At 38.9% G+C, this 21,779-nt stretch overlaps 1 protein-coding gene across 1 annotated transcript in view; it reads left to right on the plus strand.

The window, feature by feature from the left end:
* Nucleotides 1-21,779, plus strand: part of Lama2 (laminin subunit alpha 2) — a 606,823-nt gene that overhangs the window by 489,116 nt on the left and 95,928 nt on the right. The window contains 3 exon segments of the mRNA XM_052169299.1: nt 2,157-2,273; nt 2,876-3,039; nt 5,623-5,761. Of these exon segments, the coding sequence (XP_052025259.1) occupies nt 2,157-2,273; nt 2,876-3,039; nt 5,623-5,761 (420 nt within the window).

Below are 21,779 nucleotides of genomic sequence, written 5' to 3' on the forward strand. Positions count from 1 at the left end.
TTTCCCTGTGCCTGGCAGTTATACGCCACGTCTTTTCTATCTGATTTCACAGAAGCCCAAATTCTTGTTATAATGTTGGTTCTGAGTCAGTCCATCCCAGAAAATAATGAGATGATGCATTCCTAACAAGCTTCTTGGTGAGGCCAAGGCTGCTGCTCCATGAGCCTCACTTTGAGTAGTGAGAAACTATGCAATTTGTAAGAGGACACACTGCTTGGGCAGAATTTTGTAGATTACTAAGCTGGGATTCATTTCAGGTATGCTGTGCTGGTGTTCGTACTGCCTAATATGTGCATAGTGGTTGGGATGAACATGGGTGTTGTTTCAGGTAGATAGGCAGGGCACTGGCCGTGAGCATAAAATAAAAAGAGGAGCAGAGCCAAAGGGCCAAGGAACATGTGGTAGAGGGGACTGAGAAAGCATGTATACTGGGTGCATGGTAAAGGGGCAGATGGTAAGATTAGGAAAAGAAGATATGAAATTAGCACTCACCCCATGCAACTAAGAATCATGATTTCTATAATCGAAGACATGGTCCTGTCACAGTCCAACCTGTTAGGTATATCAGAGTTACACTTTAAAAGTTGTGTTTATTTTATATGAATGTGTGCATGTTTGAATGTATATATGTGTACCACGTGCATTCCTGAGCCCAGAGATGTCATAAGAGGCATTAGATACCTTGGAATTGTAGTTGCAAATGGTTTCAAGCCACCATGCTCTTGCTGGAAATGGAAATTGAGTCATCTGCAAAACCACTCAGTGCTCTTAACTGTTGAACTATTTTTTCAGTCCTACTTTCAGCTACACTATACTCTCTGGTTCCTAGAGTAGACTAGTTAATGTCTTACTCTATTCTGGCTGCTATCACAAAGTCACCAGGGCTCTCTGGCTTAGAAGTGAAATAAATGTATAATACACAGTCTAGGGAACAGGGAGTAGACAATCCAATATCAAGGTGCTGGAGGATTGGTGACTCATAAAGGCTTGTTTGCTAGCTCACAAATGCATCTCTTTGATGTGTCTTTACATGGTAGAAGGATGAATAAGATCCCCTGGGTCTCTTTCATGGGGCCACTGGCCCCATTTATGAGGTTTTTATTGCCGGTTGTCATCACCTCCCAAAGGTGTTACCTCCTAATACAAACACATTGGAGTTTTGAACCTCAACATAAATATTTGATGGAGACGCAAGTGCTAAGACCACAGCACTGCAGTGACTCAGTTTCCTGCTCATTGCAGTGATAAACTTGGAACTCATAGAATCAAAGGGCAAAGACTTACAGGCTGCTCTGCACATCTTGGAAAACTCCATGAATATAAACTATTATCAGTATTTATTTGAAGAGCAGATAAAGGCCAGAGACAAGCACTGTAATTATTTTCACAAACATGTAAGGAGAATGAGGATTAGAAGGATATGCATGATTTTGAAGTAAAAACAAAATAATAGGTAAAGGCAAACTCCATATGAAGGCATTGGCAGTAATTTTCTCCCATTGATTTTCCTCATCTAGACTAGGAATGAGTTTCACATAGCTGTGAGACAAGCTGTAAGTTCCACAGAGACTTTAGTGTGTTCCCATCTTATGAAATAGTCCACTAGTTTCCTTCTTTCAGCTGATAGATTATTCTTTTCCTCCTCCTCCTTATCCTCTTCCTCTTTTTCCTCCTCTTCTTCCTCCTCCTCCTTGAAAAGTGTTTTCTCTAAATTCTCCTAAAAATCTATCTTTTGAATCTTATATTTTCCACTAAAGTCTGTTTATGCTCACAATATAACTATTCTACATAGATACTGGAACGGAATATATACTTCCAGTTTCGTCTGGCACGCTAGATGTCAATAGCACACATCCTATACAAGCATTGTACTGAAGATGCTTATCCCACTTTGCTTTAGTAGTTCTTTTAATTCTCTAGCAACTATCATATTGCTATTCTTTTTGCCTGGATGACTCTCAAATTTAAGAAAAAAATGACTTACATGTGCTCCATGTTGAAGAATTCTTAAGAGAGTTGACCAGGTAAGTTAGATTGTTGTCTGGCTACACACACCATGTTTGCAAACCATTTGTTCAGACTACTCAGATGAAATAAGAATACACAGTAGGGAAGGATTGTACATAGACACTGTTGTAATCTTTTTCTTCGCACAGACAAAGAAGGAGGCTATTGAGGGAAGCAAACGAGAAATAGAGAAGACTTTAAAGGAGGGCAATGACATACTTGATGAAGCCAACCGGCTAGCGGGCGAAATCAACTCAGTCATAGATGTAAGTATTCAATACAGATGGAATTAAGAGAACGAAGATAATGACACATTTCCCCTCATAGTCTGGCAACAAGCTCAGCAACAGAAACAAGAGCCTTGATTTGTTTCTGTGTGAGAATATATTATTGAAATATCATGTTGTGGTACCCACCTACTGGCAACAGTTCTCTTATTAGAACTGGCCTTTGGGATACTTGCTTTTTATTTAAAGTGGTAACCGGGTCATTCTTTGTCCCTAGGCTAATACTCACCATCTGTCATTATCTCATATAACAGTAGTTAAAAGAGAAATAAAAATCTGTAAATAAACCTTTGACATAGCTGTTCATGCATGGGGATGTTCAGGAATAGAGACCCAAATAATCTAAAAGGTTCTGATGATCATCACTTGTTCATTCATTGCTAGGAAGTAATCTTATAAAAACTAACAGACATTTCAATATAAATTGGCTTCATGCAATTCTCTATTTTCTTTGCTGCTGGTAGATTAACAGTTTTCTAAAGGCAGAAAATCTAGCCATGTGTGATTGTATTCCCTAGAGAAGCTAACAAGTTCAAGGAGGCCTGGGTGGCTCTTCATGTTATATCTTCTCTCTCCATCAGTATGTCAACGACATTAAAACTAAGTTGCCGCCAATGTCTGAGGAGCTGAGCGACAAAATAGATGACCTCGCCCAGGAAATAAAGGACAGAAGGCTTGCTGAGAAGGTGTCCCAGGCTGAGAGCCATGCTGCTCAGCTGAACGACTCGTCTGCTGTGCTTGATGGGTATGACACTTGTTGTTGGAAATGTCTGCCTAGCTTGACGCTCATCCAAAAGTTTAGACAAGCAGAAAGGGCAGAAAATCACTTTCAAGTCTTGATTTCTGTAATTATGAACAAAAGAGCCGCCACATGGCTTTTCTATGGAAGATCCTAATTAGGAGAATGTAGCAAAGAACTCCTGAAAAAGCATCACAAGTCCCAGTTAAAAGTGAATTCAACTGTGCCTGGTTAGGAAATGAACACGGCCTCAGGCTACCCATACAGCACTGTGTTCTTTTCTCTACTAGAAAGCATGGGGGGGTTGTCTTATTAGCATTTTAAATAATACACAAACTCATTGTGCTGCAAATTTCAAGTTTATATGTCTAATGGAACCTAATCGTTTCGTTGTTTAAAAGTGCCTCTGAATGTATAGCCTTCTGCATAGCCTTTCATTCTCGTCACTCTGGTTAGAAACTACGTGCCCTTCTCTGAAATGACTGTTGAGTTGATGGTGCACACTTGTGACCCCAGCACTTGGAAAACGGTTGCACGGGGACACAAGTTCAAAGCTAACCTCAACTGCAGTGTGCTCACAGCCAGCCTGGGCTATAAGAAACCCCATTCAAAAGAAAAAGAAATGAAATAAATAACAGCTCACCATAGTTGGGATTATCCCATAAAGAGATAGGAAACTGGAGCCCTACCTGGGGATTCATCCTATAAACAGTCACCAAACCCCAGCACTTTTATGGATGACAAGAAGTGCATACCAAAAGGAGCATGCCATGGTTGTCTCCGGAGGGGCCCTGCCAGAACCTTACACATACAGAGGCAGATGCTAGCAGCCAACCATTGGACTGGGCATGGGGTCTGCTATGGAGGAACTGGAGGATGGTCCAGAGGGGCTGAAGGGGTTTACAGCCCTATGGGAAGAACAATGATTTCAGCCACCCAGACGCCCCAAGACCCCCAAGGACTAAACTATCAACCAAGGGGCACACATGGTTCCAGCCAAAAATGCGGCAGAGGAAGGCCTTGTTGGGCATCAGTGGGAGGAATGGTCCTTGGTTCTTGGCTCAACAGAAGCCCCAACAAAGGGAAACCGAGGAGGGGGGATGGGAGTATGTTGGGTGGAGGGGCATATAAGTGGAGGCAGGGGAAAGGAGGAGGGAAGGGTTAGGGGTCTTAGGGGAGGGGGATATCGGGAAAGGTTTTACCATTGGCAATGTAAATGAAGATATTCAATAAAAAAAAAGAATTTGAAAACCTCAAACAAAACAAAACAAAACAAAACAAAACTGGAGAGCAGGGTTTGTTCATTAAATAATATTCTAGGTGTGATTACTTCCCCTAGCTTAGTGATTTCTCAACCTTCCCAATGCTGTGACCCTTTCATAAAGGTTCTCAAATTGTGGTGACCCCCAACCAAAAAATTATTTCATTGCTACTTCATAACTATAATTTTGCTACTGTTATAAACCATAGTATAAATATCTAGTATGCAGGATTTATCTTCTATGTGACCCCTGAGAAAGGATTTTTTGATACTCCTCCCCAAAAGGGTCATGACCCAGAGACTGAGAATCACCACTTTATGCTTTTGTGACTGGCACACAAAAAAAGCAACAACAACAAAACAAACAACAACAAAACAAAACAAAACCACAAGAGCTATTTATCCTAGGAATAATTTTCCAAAATAAATCTATTTAATATGTACTACAAGCAAGTCTGTGTTCTCTCATCTTTGATAATCATTGATATAGAACGAAAGACTTACTGTTTGAAAACTTGGCAACTCATGTACAATTAGGGTTTTTTTCCCCATAAACTTTTCCCAATCTAGAGCAAAGAGTAGTAGAGGAACCAGTGGCCAGTAATCAGCAGACCCAGGTTCCAAATATTCCATTAGGGATGTATTAGTCATGATTTGATTTTTCCGTGATCTCTTTATGCTTTCTGGGAAGTCTGCCTATTCTGAAGACATTGTAAAATTCATATGATTAATGAGGTGCAAGTGCTCTGGGAACTGTGTTGTACTTAACAAGTAACAGGAAGTACTGTTGTCCTGCACGCACTTGCCTAGTCACAGATTCTGCAGGCTGTCAAGATCTTTAAGATATATTGGTTGGGGCTACCAAGGTGACTCAGTGGGTAAAGATGCTTGACACAGAGCCCAAATTCTCTAATAATAGGAATTAAGTCTATAAAACCTACAAGGTAAGAGAGAACGGACTCTGTCAAGCTGTACACATGTGTGTGTGTCTGTGTCTGTGTACACACATACACACACAGACACACACACACATACACATGCATGAAGAAAGAAGCAGGATGATAGGAAGAAGAGGGGAAAAACAAAGAAATAAAAAATAAAATAAAAAAAATTAAAGACATGTTGTCTATTCACAGCATGCCTTGAGGGATGTAAGTTTCAATGGAACGATACAGTACAATACAATCAGTAGACACCTCAATAGGGCTTGGAATTATTCCGGTTATATTGACCATGATCCCTTTGAAGCTGGACTTATTATGACTTGACTGTTCTTTATTTGAGTGCTAATTCCTTTCTAAAGTTCTTTTCTCGGTCTAATCTGACAGAATCCTGGATGAGGCTAAGAACATCTCTTTCAATGCCACGGCAGCCTTCAGAGCTTACAGTAATATTAAAGACTCTATTGATGAAGCTGAGAAAGTGGCGGGAGAAGCCAGGGAGCTCGCCCAGCAGGCTACAGTCCTGGTAAGAAACGGGAACCATGTGCTACAATGAAAGTCTTATCATTTCTCTTTAATGTACACTGAGCATGCCACCCATCCCCAACCCTTCTACTTCTCACCCTCCCTCTCCCAATTGTCTTCTTTGTTTCCAGACAGTCTCTCAATTCGACTTTAACTTCATATGTTCATACATGATTTATGTATCACTATAAAAACCACCTAGGCGCTGAGAATCACAGAAAACATACAACATTTGTCTTTCGTGCACGGGCTCACTTAACATCATTATATCTATTTTCTCACTGACATCTTAACTTCATTCTTCTTCGTGTCTGAAAACTTTCACTGTGTACAAGGACCACATTTTCTTTACCAGTTCTTCTGTTGAGCTCTTTGCTTGGCTCTAGGTTGATAGCTAGTCAAATTTTTTTGAAATTAATTTTCAGTGTTATGAAGGTATTGAAAGCTATGACACAGGGTCAGCTCCAGGGTGCAGATGGAAACTTCTAGGATCCTGTCCCTGGCTGTTCCTTTCTTCCTGTGTCCTGATGACTCTGGTCTGGTCCCTCTTGGGCCAGGAATTTGAACAGAGGTGGTGGTCTTACCTGTGCTCAGTAGTGTGCCAGCACTCCTGGGAGGCCAGCTCTCTCCAGGCAGTATTTGGGTATGGCGCACTGTGGCACAGGACCAGCTCCGGGTGCAGAAGGAAACCAGAGGAAGTTCAAGTGCACTTTTATACGACACATCAGAACAGGTATTTCTAAAGTCTATAGACTGACTATACAGAAAGACCCCCTGTATTTTTTCATTTTTGAAAGTATTTGTGGAACTAATATTTTAGAGCTTTGAGTTTCTAGGTTATGTATGTACCTTGATGATTTTTCCTCCAGTTATAGCAAAAATTCATGCATAGCTTTTCATATGTAAAGTAGCATTGTGTGAAGCATTTTTGCAGTGTGTCCCTCAGACTACTTTAGTAAGTGAAGAAATGCCTCATGGGAAATTCCTTGCTAAATACAATGTTACAAACAGTCATTTTACAAAGAATATACAACTATATCAGACACTTTGGAGGAAAACACAGATTGGATATTTATGAAGTATGAATAAACCATGACATGTAAAAGTTATATTGACATTATCTTTGCTTTGCCACTGAGCAAAACATTTTCTTGAACATAAGAGACTCACAGGCTTAGGGCCATAGACCTCGTACTTAGATGTTACAGTGCAAGTGTGAAGGCATGAGAAAGGGATCACTTTCCTTCTTCCATTTTTGATTCTCTTCAAGCCATTAGGAAGTTGGCTGATACGTAGATCCTTCTGGGGTGCCTTCTTTACGATGGTCCTAAAGCATCCTCCTAGACAAACCGAGTGGCAACGTTCTAGCTGGACACCAATGTTGAGTCAGTTTGATGCATAACCATGCCACTAGCCTTCAGTTCCCAGACATAGTACAGTTTTCTTCTAAGTTCTTCAACACCAAGGTGTTCATTTCTGCACTAGCTCATATACTGTGGGAAAAAATGATCCTAAAAGTCTCTTGCAGGGTATTTAGCAAGCATTTCTATGATAAATACAAAATACAGGAAAAGTATGAGCAATTCAAAATATATGTGTTGTCTCATAAAACACTAATCAAGGCTAGTAAAGAATGTTCCAAAGCTTGCGAGAGTGTTCAGTGGTTATAGGCATTAGTTGCTCTTCAAGAGGTCCTGAGTTCAGTTCCCAGAACCAACACTATGGCTTGCGACAATCTAAAATTATAGTCCCGTGAAATTCAATGCCCTTTTCTGGTGTGCAAATGTACATACAGACAAATCACAAATATAAATAAAGTGTATAAATAAATAAGTCTTTTTAAAATGCTATGAGCAATACAAGAGATTGACAAAAAACAGAAGAAAATATGAAGGCTTTATATAAAAAAAAAGTCTTTATATGCAATGCATTAAAAGTCAAATGTTGACATTGTGTCCTGATATATAAATGAAGTGACTTTTGTAAGCAACTTACTAGTGGTTATTTACTAATATGAGGAGAATAAAAGCTGCAAAAACTCCAAAGAACGTTTTCCTTGTTTTAGGTTCAAATGTCTGAGAAACAAATTGTGTTTGTGACAGTGTAATATGGTAGACAAGTGAGGGAAAAATCCATGTGTGATGAATTTACTTTACTCACTAAACTTGCACAAATTGAGGATGGGAACTAAGACATACAGAGAAAAAAATTAATAGATGTGTAGACGTCTAAGGAAGTGTTGTGAAAAGGCATAGTGATAGTAATTAGCAATGCACAGATTGTAAAAGGAAGGACTGAAATATTTGAGGAGAGAGGGAAAGGAGACGAATGGGCACTCAGAAGGTTTTGGGGTTCTTGGATTTGGGGGAAGACGGTGGTGAAAGAGCTGACCGCCTCCAACCTTTATAAAGCATAAACTTTGTTAAATATAATATTGAAAATGTTTTTAAATGCATAAAAATAGCACTAGATTTCTTCAGGGAAATAGAATCGATTAGATTTAGGAATAGATTCACAGCATTTACTGTTCTGAGAAATGTAGGTCTTTGCTCGTGTCAGCAGCTTCATGAGTCACACAGAATGCAGTACCTGTGACAGCATAGGAGCCCATATGGTATGCGACACCATTGCGTATACAATTCTCCTAGATACAAACATGGCTCAGGCCTGGCTCCAGTAAAAGATTATAAAGAATTAATTCATAAATTTGTGGAAGCTGGCAAGTTCTGGGACTGTGGGTCAGACCAGCAGGCTAGAGGCCCAAGAAAAAAGCATTCTGCCATCTTGACTCTAAGGGAGATGGGAAAAAAATCTTCATAAATGAACCTGTCTTGTCTTTTAAGAAATTATGAAATTGTTTATTTTACATGGGCAATCTTGCTTCCACTCTTAGCTTAAGGCTCACTGCATTAAGGAAACTGATCTGTTTTATGTAAAATCAACTGAATTAAAATGTAATTACAATTAAAAATAAAATTATAACAACATCTAAACTAGTACTTATTAAACTTTTCTTTATCCCGTTTACCTTGAGAAAGTTTTATAGATCTCCAATTAATAGATGTGTAAAACATATACATTGATAGCAATTATTGATATATTCACATTATATCTGATATATATGAATTATATATAATTAGCTAAAAGTAAAACATACTTAAATAGTCTCATATACATATAATGTTATGATTCATACAAACTTTAAACAATTTATATAATAATGAGATTTATGTTCTTGTTTAATTTTACATGGACAAATTTTGACTCAATATTTAACATAGCAAAACATAGAAAACTTCCAACATTTTTTTCAGAGATAATATTTTGATTTTGTACTTGGCAATGCTAAGAACACTACTTCACATAAACACGTCCTCAAAATGACAAAAATGTGTTTATCAACCTGTGAGATTTATTGAAAATTCTGCCCCTGTCCTAAACAAAATTTTACATAATGATGTTTTATGCAATTCAAGTTAGCAATTGAAGTGGCAGGTTTTAAAGCCAATCACTCTAACATAATAAAAACATAATAATGGGATACAATCATGCTGACAGTATGAAAATATTTCCTTTTCTGTAATTAAAGCATTATGTTTCTATAAGAGAGCAGAAAATGCATGCATAATCAATTCCCTGCAATTTGTAACATACAACAGTCTCAAGTCTGAATGGTGCTGAACTGCTGATGTACTGTCTTGTATCGGAATCCATAGTGCAAAATGTGGACTTGATGTGTCAAGGCTGCAGTGAGTGCCACTGTGCAGAGCGCAGAGTGCACGTGATCCCAGGCATGCCTGGATCCACATTTACATGCTCGGTGCACACTCAGAGACCTTTTAATGCTCTCCCATTTTCAGTGGAACTCACATTCCATAAACCACAGTTTGTGAACCAGAAATAGAGTATCTTTGAATCAGAATGTGGGACCATAGCCTAGCCCCACATGGAGAACCAGAACAGCCATCACAATGTGTTCAGAAGGAAAATCTTCAGTCTATGCCATAAAAGGCAAGATAGACACAAATGGAAAACCATCATATTCATATGAACATATGTCTATATGTGCATATGTCTATAGATGATTAAAATATGAGAGAATTTAGTTAGTCCAAATATGTAAGTCAGAACAGCTTTCACTAGTTGTCATCAATAATTCTAGAAATTTCAATGCCTAGACTCAAGTCAGTTCTGTGTTTTATATCCAATGTGCAAGGTGTCGACTTAGTCCTCCTTGTAGCTAATACCACACTTCACAGAAGGCAGAGCTGTCCTTTTAGAGAGGGAGAGGAACATTCCAGCTCTCACCACACTGTGCATGTCCTGAACACATGTGAGTCAGAAAGACCACTGATCAGAATGGGGTAGTGCTCAAATCTAGCCATATGGAAGACTGGGAATAAAGAAAGAACCAAAAAAAAAATTGAGAACAAACAGGCTATTACACAAGTTGCAACGTGACTAAAATGTTCAGCCAGGTTAGGATGATTTTCATATTGGATTAAAACCGTAAGTGTTTACACAAAATACCACTGACCTATGAGGATGTGGAAACACTGGAAATGCAAGACTGAAAAGATAAACCGGGGAAACTGATAAGAAAAAAAAGTGTAGAAACACATTGTTAATAGCAGCAAACATACATTGCCTTAGAATTTGGAGAAGGAATTATTAGGGAACAAAAAGAAACCTCATTGGTGGAAGTTTTCAGGTCACTTGAGTATACTATCATGTCATCTGCAAATAGTGATAATTTGACTTCTTCCTTTCCAATTTGTATCCCCTTGACCTCCTTATGTTGTCTACTTGCTCTAGCTAGAACTTCAAGTACTATATTGAAAAGATATGGAGAGAGAGGGCAGCCTTGTCTAGTCCCTGATTTTAGTGGGATTGCTTCGAGTTTCTCTCCGTTTAGTTTGATGTTGGCTACCGGTTTGCTGTATATTGCTTTAATGATATTTAGGTATGGGACTTGAATTCCTGTTCTTTTCAAGACTTTTAGCATGAAAGGATGCTGAATTTTGTCAAATGATTTTTCTGCATCTAATGAGATGATCATATGGTTTTTTTCTTTGAGTTTATTTATGTAGTGGATTGCATTGATGGATTTCCTTATATTAAACCATCCCTGCATCCCAGGGATGAAGCCTACTTGATCATGGTGGATGATCGTTTTGATGTGTCCTTGGATTTGTTTGGCAAGACTTTCATTAAGTATTTTTGCATCAATATTCATAACTCCTACAGCTGATAAACAACTTTAGCAAAGTGGCTGGTTATAAAATCAACTCAAGCAAATCAGTTGCCTTCCTATACTCAAAGGATAAGCAGGCTGAGAAAGAAGTTAGGGAAATGACACCCTTCACAATAGCCACAAACAATATAAAGTATCTTGGTGTGACTCTAACCAAACAAGTGAAAGATCTATATGACAGGAACTTCAGGTCTCTGAAGAAGGAAATTGAAGAAGACCTCAGAAAATGGAAAAATCTGCTATGCTCATGGATTGGCAGGATTAATATAGTTAAAATGGCCATCTTGCCAAAAGCAATCTACAGATTCAATGCAATCCCCATCAAAATCCCAACTCAGTTCTTCACAGTGTTAGAAAAAGCAATCCTCAAAATCATCTGGAATAACAAAAACCCCAGGGTAGCTAAAACTATTCTCAACAACAAAACAAATTCTGGGGGAATCAGTATCCCTGAATTCAAGCAATACTGCGGAGCAATAGTGTTAAAAATTGCATGGTATTGGCACAGTGACAGACAAGTGGACCAATGGAATAGAATTGAAGACCCAGAAATGAATCCACACGCCTATGGTCACTTGATCTTCGACAAAGGAGCCAAAAACATCCAATGGAAAAAAGATAGCCTTTTCAACAAATGGTGCTGGTTCAATTGGAGGTCAGCATGCAGAAGAATGAGAATTGATCCATTCTTATCTCCATGTTCTAAACTCCACTCCAAGTGTATCAAGGACATCCACGTAAAACCAGACACACTATAACTAATAGAAAAGAAACTGGGGAAGACCCTTGAGAATATGGGCACAGGGGAAAAGTTCCTGAACAGAACACCAATAGCCTATGCTCTAAGATCAAGAATTGACAAATGGGACCTCATAAAATTACAAAGTTTCTGTAAGGCAAAGGACATTGTTAAAAGGACAAAACGGCAACCAACAAATTGGAAAAGGATATTCACCAACCCTACATCTGATAGAGGGCTAATATCCAATATATACAAATAACTCAAGAAGTTAGACCCCAGGGAACCAAATAACCCTATTAAAAAATGGGGTACAGATCTAAACAAAGAATTTTCACCTGAAGAAATTCTGATGGCCGAGAGGCACCTTAAGAAGTGCTCAACATCATTAGTCATTAGGGAAATGCAAATCAAAACAACCCTGAGATTTCACCTTACACCAGTCAGAATGGCTAAGGTCAAAAACTCAGGAGACAGCAGGTGTTGGCGAGGATGTGGAGAAAGAGGAACACTCCTCCACTGCTGGTGGGGTTGCAAATTGGTACAACCACTCTGGAAATCAGTCTGGCGGTTCCTCAGAAAACTGGACATGACACTTCCAGAGGACCCTGCTATACCTCTCCTGGGCATATACCCAAAGGATTCCCCTGCATGCTCCATTATGTTCATAGCAGCCTTATAGCCAGAAGCTGGAAAGAACCCAGATGTCCCTCAAAGGAGGAATGGATACAGAAAATGTGGTATATTTACTCAATGGAATACTACTCAGCAATTAGAAACAATGAATTCACAAAATTTTTAGGCAAATAGTTTGATCTGGAAAATATCATCCTAAGTGAGGTAACCCAATCACAGAAGAATACACATGGAATGCAATCTCTGAATACCCAAGGCACAAATAGCATAACAAATGACTCCCATGAAGAAGTATGGAGAGGGTCCTGATCCTGGAAAGGATTGATCTAGTGTTGGAGGGCAGTATCAGGACAGAGAAAAGGGAGAGAGGTGATTGGAGAATGGGTGGAATGGGTGGAGAAAAGAAGGTTTATAGGATGTATGAGGAGGGGGGGTCTGGGAAAGGGGAAATCATTTGGAATGTAAACAAAGAATATGGAAAATAAAAATATAAAAAAAGAATATAATTGAAAAAAAAGAAACCTCATTAGAGTAAAGGAAGAGAATAGTAAAACTCAAGCATGGGGAATTCATGAGGTCTTGAAAGAAGAGACAAAGAATAAATAGAGACACACATGCCAAAATGAGAAAACTTATTCTGTCTGCAGTGAGTGCCTCTTTAAACTGACAGGTCAAGCATAGAATGTAGACTTGCAGTTTAAGAAGTACCATAGAGCCTTCCAGTTTCCTTCTGTGCCCAAGATCTGACCCTGGGCCAATCTCTCATACCCAAATCCCGCCAGGAGAGGGTCTGTCTTCCAGGAATGCTGACATACCAGAGAGCACAGATAATACCACCACTTGCGCTCAAATTCCTAGCGGGACCAGCCCAGAGTCTTCAAAACACAGGAACCAAGGAACAGCCAGGGACAGGATCCTTCTAGATTCCATCTGCACCCAGAGCTGACCCTGTGCTATGGCACAGGATCAGACCCAAACTCTAGATCAGAGAGAGCCGGTCTCCCAGGAGTGCTGACACATAGGCTTACGGGAGAGACAAGCCACAGTTAACGACAGCAATGTGAGCTAACACCAGATATATAGAGAAGGCATGAGGCAAGGGCAAGCAACAGAAACTAAGGCTACTTGGGCATCATCAGAAGTCAATTCTCCCACCACAGTCTCCATGTTCTCTGCCCCACAAGTTCTAAAAGCTTGAAGCAAGGCAGTTGATCTAATCTGGGACATAGGCAAGCAAAAGTGGGTCAAGACTACACACCCAGTACAGCTTTCCTGTCACCACTGTCGGGGCTCGCAACAAGCTCACAGGTCAGCATTATCTTCAGCATGCCACACCAATCACTCTGGCAGCTAGCATGCTCCTGCAGCATTCTGTGGGAAAAAACACAAACACGCCGTCTTCCCCATATGAAATATCTGATCAGGATCATGCCATATGCCAATAAGTGGATCTCTCCATCTCACCTAGGCATGACTATGCCTAGTTGTGGGATGCTATAGACACTCAGCAAGGAGTTCCTCGGCATCCAAATTTAGGATTTCTTTTGGCCTTCATAGGACAACACAGGACACACAAGTGGCATCCACACAAGTATTTACACATACAAAAGACAGGTAAATATAAGTTCAAAATTTAAAACACTCTTCCAAATATTTCAAGAGTCAAAGGGTACAGAATAATTTGAAACCACCAAATACTTAGCCCAGAAAAAAAGTAACTTAATTATGGAGTGCAAATAAACTGGTAATTACTGAAAGATGTGAAAAGATAGAAATGAAAACTAATTAAATCTAAGGTTCCATCCGTTCAAGGCACTTCAAAGGAAGAACTAAAAACAAAAGCTGAAATTAATGGCACAGGAGAAAAAAACCATTAGAATTAACAAAATAGAAGATGATTCTTCAGACAAATGGGCAGCACATCAACAGAGAAGGCAGACAGTGTTAAGGAAACACAGGGGCAGGATTAGAAATAAAAAGCCTCTAGCTACTAGAGACCATGCAGATTCGAAACAGAGCAAGAATACCCTAGAGTCCCACGGCAGCTATATACTTTAAATACTCAAATGAAGTGGAAAATAAGTCTAGAGCAAGATTATCTCAAATGCAAAATCGACTTCCAATGAATTCTATCAAATGAAGCAAATCAGTAGTTCATAATTTATCTCCAGACAAATGTTAAAGTTTACCATTAATTCAAGAACCCCACAAACAAAACAAAGCACAGAGAGAGATATCAAGGAGCCACAGCTTAATTTATAAAACTGAAAAAAATCCTTGAATGCAAAACTCAAAGGGCTAACAGTAATGGTTGTTGTTGTTGTTTTTAAGGTTTATTTTCAATTTTGTGTTGTGCATGTGCACACATCCCTGTGAAGGAGTGCTGTGTAGGTGCAGGTTCCTGCAGAGGCCAGAAGAGGGCAGTCTGGAGCTGCAGTTGCAAGGTGCTTGCCCACTGCCTAGCCATGGGTGCTGGGATCCAAACACCAGGCTTCTGCAAGAGCAGTGTTTTCTCTTGACATCTCAGCTACTTTTCCAACTTTTCTAAGAGTTCCTTCCTTCCTTCCTTCCTTCCTTCCTTCCTTCCTTCCCTCCCTCCCTTCCCTCCCTCCCTCCCTCCCTCCCTCCCTTCCTTCCTTCCTTCCTTCCTTCCCTCCCTCCCTCCTGCCCTCCTTCCCTCCTGCCCTCCTGCCTTCTTGCCTTCCCACCCTCCTGTCTTCCTGCCCCCCTGCCCCCTCCCTCCCTCCATCCCTTTTTTGCATATAGGACAATCTTTTTAATAGACATAAGGACATTTTTATAAAACATTATCAAATGTTTGGAAACATGGAGTACTTAGGACTCTGGAAGATCCTGTTTCTGATATGGAGGACGAGAGTGGGAATGTCTGCGTTTCTCTTCTCTGTACGCTTGAAATATCTAGTCAAAGGTTTTAATGAAAGTAAAAATGTGGAGGAAAAATTTAAGATTAGTTTTGGGTTTTTTGGTTTTGTTTTGTTTTTATGCTTTTAGGGTTCTTGTTTCTTTCTTTTTGATTCAGAAAGTAAGACTAAAATGAGCCTGGAAGCAGTTTCTCTACTTCCTGTAACCTCGTGATGCATGCACGTTTGTATATCTGTGTATTTTAAAGGTGGGACTGATGATTTCACGTTACAATCCCCAGAATTTACACTTCTCACCTCTGAGATCACACCCTGGGGAACAATGACTTCTAGATATTTAAAAAATTGTTTTTCATCTATTCTGCAGATGTGTGGGTTTCATCCATCCTTGCATGGGGTGTTATAGGCTTAATTACCGCTGTGATGAGTGAGTTGTGCTTCCGTAACAGCTCACCATACCCAAGGTTTTATTTATCCAATGTCGGAGCATTCCCTATCTGTATCCTTTGGCATTTGCCCTTTCGTGATGCAGTCATCCTAACAGCTTCTGTTCTGGTTCATGTCAGTGAACGTGGCAGTGGGTCCCAAATGTGTTGGGTGATGTGAGATGATTTAGATCTCTACCCACAATTGTTCTAAGTATGAAGGGATATTTGCTTGTCATTCATTTGCTTTCCTTAAAGGACACCTTCTGTTCTTCCTCCAGAGGGTTCGGGGTGGGGGGCACTCTACAGGAAGGAACAATAGACAGCAGAGAGGTATCTTTTGTTTGTCATGGAAGACCCTCCTTGTTCCCAGGTGCCTTTGTGTTCCAGATTCTGTGGATTAATTCTCCGCTTCTTTCTCCTCTGTATAAGAAGTAAGAAATAACCGTAGAAAATGAAGGAACAAGAAATACCCATAGAGCCAGACTGGTAAAGGCAGAGAAGGGTGGCCATCCTGTAGGTGAAAATTTTCTCTGCTGAGATGGTAGCCTCTTTGATCTTCTTCTCAACAGATCTCCATCCTATTTCTAATTCCCCAGTGACCTTCCCTCCTCTCTCAGTGTAATCTTATAAAGAATGACCAGTCCTTTGGTAAAAATTCAAATTTAACTTGAGTAACATACACATAAAATGTATACTTATTACTCTATATTTTTCTTTAACCACTGGAAAAATATGTTGGGGGCCTCCAACAGTTTACTAGTTATGGTCTGAGGTAGGAAAGACACCCTGCTTAACTTAATATATCAGGCTACACATGACTTTTCTCTTGGCCTAGGATGGAAGCTTCCAGTGCTATCCCAGCATCTACAGTTCCCAGGTAGATCTGGAGAGGTCTGAGATTCTCTCTTCTCCTTGTAAAGCACCTACTTGGTGGATCCTTTCTGCATTAGTTTGGGTTCTCTAGAGTCACAGAATGTATGGGTAGTCTCTATATAGTTAGGGAATTTGTCGATGACTTACAGTCTATAGTCCAACTCCCCAACAATGGGCAGCAGCAGCTGTGGGTGGAAGTCCAAGGATCTAGCAGTTTCTCAGTCCCATGAGGCAAGCAGGCAAGGAAGAGTGAGTAAATCTTTCTTCTTCCAATGTCCTTATATAGATCTCCAGCAGAGGGTGTAGCCCAGATTAAAGGCTGTAGGTCTCCAACAGAGGGTGTGGCCCAGATTACAGGCATGTGGGTCTCCAACAGAGGGTGTGGCCCAGATTAAAGGTGTGTGCCTCCATGCCTTTAATCCCAGATGATCTTGAACTCGGAGATCTCCTTGTCTTAATCTTCTGAAATTCATAGCCACTATGCTTCAAGATCTCCATGCCAAGATCCAGGTCAAAAACTTATATCTCAGAGCCTCCAGATTAGGATCATAGGTGAGCCTTCCAATTCTAGATTGTAGTTCATTCCAGATATAGTCAAGTTGACAACCAGGAATAGCCACTACACTTTCTCTGCATTTTTTGCCTGGTAAAGACAATGTTTGATGTCTACTTTTCAGAACACATTGTCTCTAGATTTAAAATTAAAGCTGTCAACAAGCTCCCTTAGTGAACAGAAACTTTAATTTTCCATGTATTCTGTGATTTTCATATAGTTGGTGCTTTGTATAGAGTTAATGACTATTAAACACCAGTTGTCCGTCTTATACCTTGTATACAGTTAGTGGCTATTAAACACTGGTATCCTCTCCATGTCCTGACACAGCAATAGAACTAGAAATCTATAGTAATTATGATACAGATATTACAAATTAATAAAGCATATTGACACAGATAAAGGAAAGTTAAACAGAGAACACAAAGAAATCTCAATCTCTCTTTCTCTCCCCCCCTTTCTCTTTCTTTCTTACTCTGTGTGTGTATGTGTGTGTTTGTGTCTGCCTGTAGGTATACTTAAATATCTGTGTGAATATAAATATTTTGTATGATGTTTATTAATTAGGTTCAAACGGTATGCTTGAAACTCACATTAGGAGAAGACATCATTGAGTGAGATTTGGGGAATTAGATCTCAGTCTGTTGTTATCCAGGCAGTAATCTGTCACTAGGATTTTGTTTTCTAGAACATGGGTTGTCCTTCGCTGGTCAAATTTTTATAGTACATGCAGTTCTTAGAACATACAACCTAGCTTCTAAGTTTCCTTATTTTTACTTGACAAACTCAAACTTGTAAACATAACGAGCATTTTAGGTACAATTCTAATAAGTGTGATGTAATAGTTTGTGGCTTTGCTTGGCATTTCCATGGTGGTTAATGATATTGTGAATGATTTACATAAAATCTGTTAACCTTCCTCCTCTTTGGAGACACACCCACTTTGTTCAATTTTATTTGTTATTTTCTCATTATTTGGATTTCTGAACTCCTTTATTCAGTAATTAGCATATGGCTTACAAATATTTCCTCCCATTCAATAAGCAATTCTGTTCATCTCTTCCTATTCTACACAGATTTTTAGTTTTCAGTACTCTCCTTTGTTCCCCCCTTTTTGACACTTGTGTTTTTTATGACATATCTTACAAAGAAAATCATGTGACCATGTGTGTGGCATTCTTCCTTTTTGTTTTCTGTAGTTGTTTTATAACTCCTTCATCTCTATTTAAGTTTTAATCTCCAATTAGTTCATTCTCTATTAGTGGAATGAAATGCCCAGGGCTAAGGAATATCTAAAGAAATGCATCTTATTTGTTTCACAACTTTGGAGACTGAAATTCCAATATTAGATGGTAACATCAATACAGTGTTCTAAAGTTCAGTGAACCGATGACATCAGAGTGGGAACGTGTAAGAGAATGAAATCATGTGATAAAGATAAAAGAGGGTGAGGACAGAGGGGAGGTTTACTCTCTTACATCATCCTCTTGTGAGAACTAGCTGACTCCTACAATAAAATGCTAGCTCCTCTGAGGCAGTATTGTGATGACTGTCAGATTCTATTTTTTTTTCTGTTAATTCGTTAACAATTTCAAACATGCATATCATGCATGGAGCCCTCACTTATTAATCGTCTAGCCAACTCTTTGCACAGTATCTCAGGAGGGCAAAGCGGGCTACTATCAACCACAGTTCCTTGAGGACAGGTGGAGGCCTCACCCTGCTGTGTGATGTAATTGTATCTTTTTACCTACATCTCCTCATTTGTCTTTAACCACAGCTCTAATAATGACCAGTCTATCTCTATGAGGCCAACACTAGATGCCACACAGGTGAGATCATGTGGCTTGTGTCTTTTTGCGCCTGGCTGATATCTCTAAGGCTGTGACCAACTGTCACAAGGGAATTTCCTTAGATTTTAATGGGTGCATAGCATTCCATTGGACACAAAACATATTGGTTTACTTGAACAGATTTAGTGCCTTTCAAATTTAGATCTTAATTTTTAGTTGACTTAATGTTTACTCTATAATTATAGTTGATCATTTTATTCCCAATATCAAGGAAATTATGGTATGCCTAAGAGATTCATTATAAAGTACTTGTGTATTTGGCATATTAAACATGTTTATATTTTCATTGCTTCATTAATATTAAATTTATTTTTTTGAGAAACTACTAAATGAATAAATAGTACTATTAAATACATAGGATATATAAAGATGAATGAAATTCTTCTCTATCCTCAAGTCAGAAATAAACATTTATTTTTTTATTACTTGTCTTGCTAATAAAAAAATAAGTGTTTCCTGAATATTCCCTATAGAATTTCTTATTTCCTTTATTTTATTCTGTTCCTCCTGGTTTTATTCTCTCATATATTATTTTCTTTCATGTTACCGCTATCTCTAATAATTTATCCTCTACTTTATACATCTCTGGGATCCAGGGTGGCAGGAATCCTTTGATTCACTGTAAGACAGTGAATCAATGTGAATCATGCAGTTATGTAATTAAACATTAAAGCCTTGCTAACGAGTGTTTGTTTAGAAATATGGGCACATGTTATGTTCAATATTTAGATTTTCTTTTTATAACTGGATCAGACAACAAAACTCAAAACAGGAGGAAGGTCATTTTGGAGTACTTTCTGCTAAAATAATATTATGAGTCCAAATACTGTCTGACATGAGCTATGATGTATATACCATTCATTAGGCACTTCTTGTTTTATTGTTTTCCATTTTTATTCCCTAGATAGTAACAAAATAGTCACTCAAATAGTAATTGGGTCTTTATAAATGTCTATAATTTTAGGAATCAATATTTATGCCCATGTAATGTTGGAGAGAAAATTATAGGAACCTACACTTGATATTATAGTTCAATGTGACATTGAAACTGGCGAACAGTATCTTGTTCCTCTTCATTGTTGAGTTGGCATTGTAATTAAGAAGTCACTGCCTCCCATATCAGCAAATGCAAAAGCCATCAGAGAGGATCTAAGGTGCACAGTCTATACTGAGTCTGCATGTGAAAACCAGCTTCATTATACCCCAGAACCGCGATCATTTTCTTCATACATGATATACACACTTAAGTCAAGGACTAAATAATTACCTATTGGAAGCAATAAACAAACAAACAAACAAACAAACAAACCAGTGCTTTTTCATGACCAACATTGGGTGAATTTAAAAAGTGATAGCATTAAATGTTACCAAGGGTCTCGCCAGCCCAGTGCCCGCCTTGAGACAGTAAGCCTGTGCCACTCAGAGGCCCTACATCGATCGTGGCTATCACAGCAGAATCAAAGAAAAACAATTCTGAAGTATTCTTATGTTTTTATATGTTTGGACGTTCGACAAAATATTTATCAGATTCTTTCATATTGTATGTGCCCCTCTGGTTGTCTTTGTGCTCTGAGCAAGCCAAAAAGTCAGCCATGATCTCGGATTCTCGGGAGCAATCCTGGGGATTCTCTGCTGACTCTGCTTGCTTTTGGTCTTCTTCTGCAAGGACTCGCCCAGTTCCTTTGCCATTTGTACGATGTAGTGCCCTGATCCGCTAGTGATCGGACTACCTGATTCCTTTTTAGTTACCAGGACTTTAGAAATCCATAACTGGGGCCAGCGAGATGGTGCCGCAGGCAACAGTGCTTCCTGTGGGTGTTTGAGAACCTGAGTTCACTTTCTGGATCCTACAGTGGAAGGACACTGCTGAACCAAGGTGTCTGAACCTCTGACATCCACTTGTGTGCAAAGACGTGTTTGCACCTGCAGTCACATATGTGTCAAATACACACATACGCTGATGATACTAAAGTTTAAAAAAAATTATATTTAAACTGATACACAGTGATTTCCTTATTTCTTGAATGTGTATGATCTTCATAACATTAGTATAAAAACAATTCATGTCTATTATTTAAAATGAGAAATATGGGCCAGTAGGAGGGAAGACAGTAAAACTGTGCAATATCCATCTAACTGCAAATGATTATTTATAATATGGTATATCTGTCCTGTATTTCTTCTTCTGCTAATACTTTCTCCACAACTGTGTCTTTTCAATATAACTGATTTATAGCTTCATATAGCAACCGATTTTAAAAACACATTTTTTAGCATTATTCTCCAAAGTTATGTCTTTTAAAGTATATGCAGCAGTAGATTCCCTCATTTCTCTGATAATTCATTATAATCAGTACTTCACTCTTAATTTCCACAGTAGTCTAGCACCACGACGTGTATAATTTCCTCTTTACAAACTTTATGTAAACATATTGCACCTAATTACCAACATTACATATGACTTTTACATTTTAAATAGCTTTCTTTGTTGAAAAGATTTTAAATTTAAAATCACGTAAGCTGGCATATTATCTCGGCACATTCCCTCGTCTGGAAGTGTGTAATTTGTCTTCTGAAATGAGTTATTTCATAATCAGAATGGCACCGTCAGTTGCTACTTTTAAAAAATACAGATGAATGTTCTGTATGCATTCCAATAGTCAACTCAACAAACTCAGGAAATTGATCTGTGATAGATGTATTTGAGGGACATTATAAAGTCTAATAGAGAAGGAAAGGTAAACAGCTTTTAACCTTTAGAAATCCTAAGTCACCAGGCGTAGTTTATCCAGGTGATGAAC

Source organism: Apodemus sylvaticus, chromosome 23, assembly GCF_947179515.1.
Source record: "Apodemus sylvaticus chromosome 23, mApoSyl1.1, whole genome shotgun sequence".
NCBI lineage: Eukaryota > Metazoa > Chordata > Mammalia > Rodentia > Muridae > Apodemus > Apodemus sylvaticus.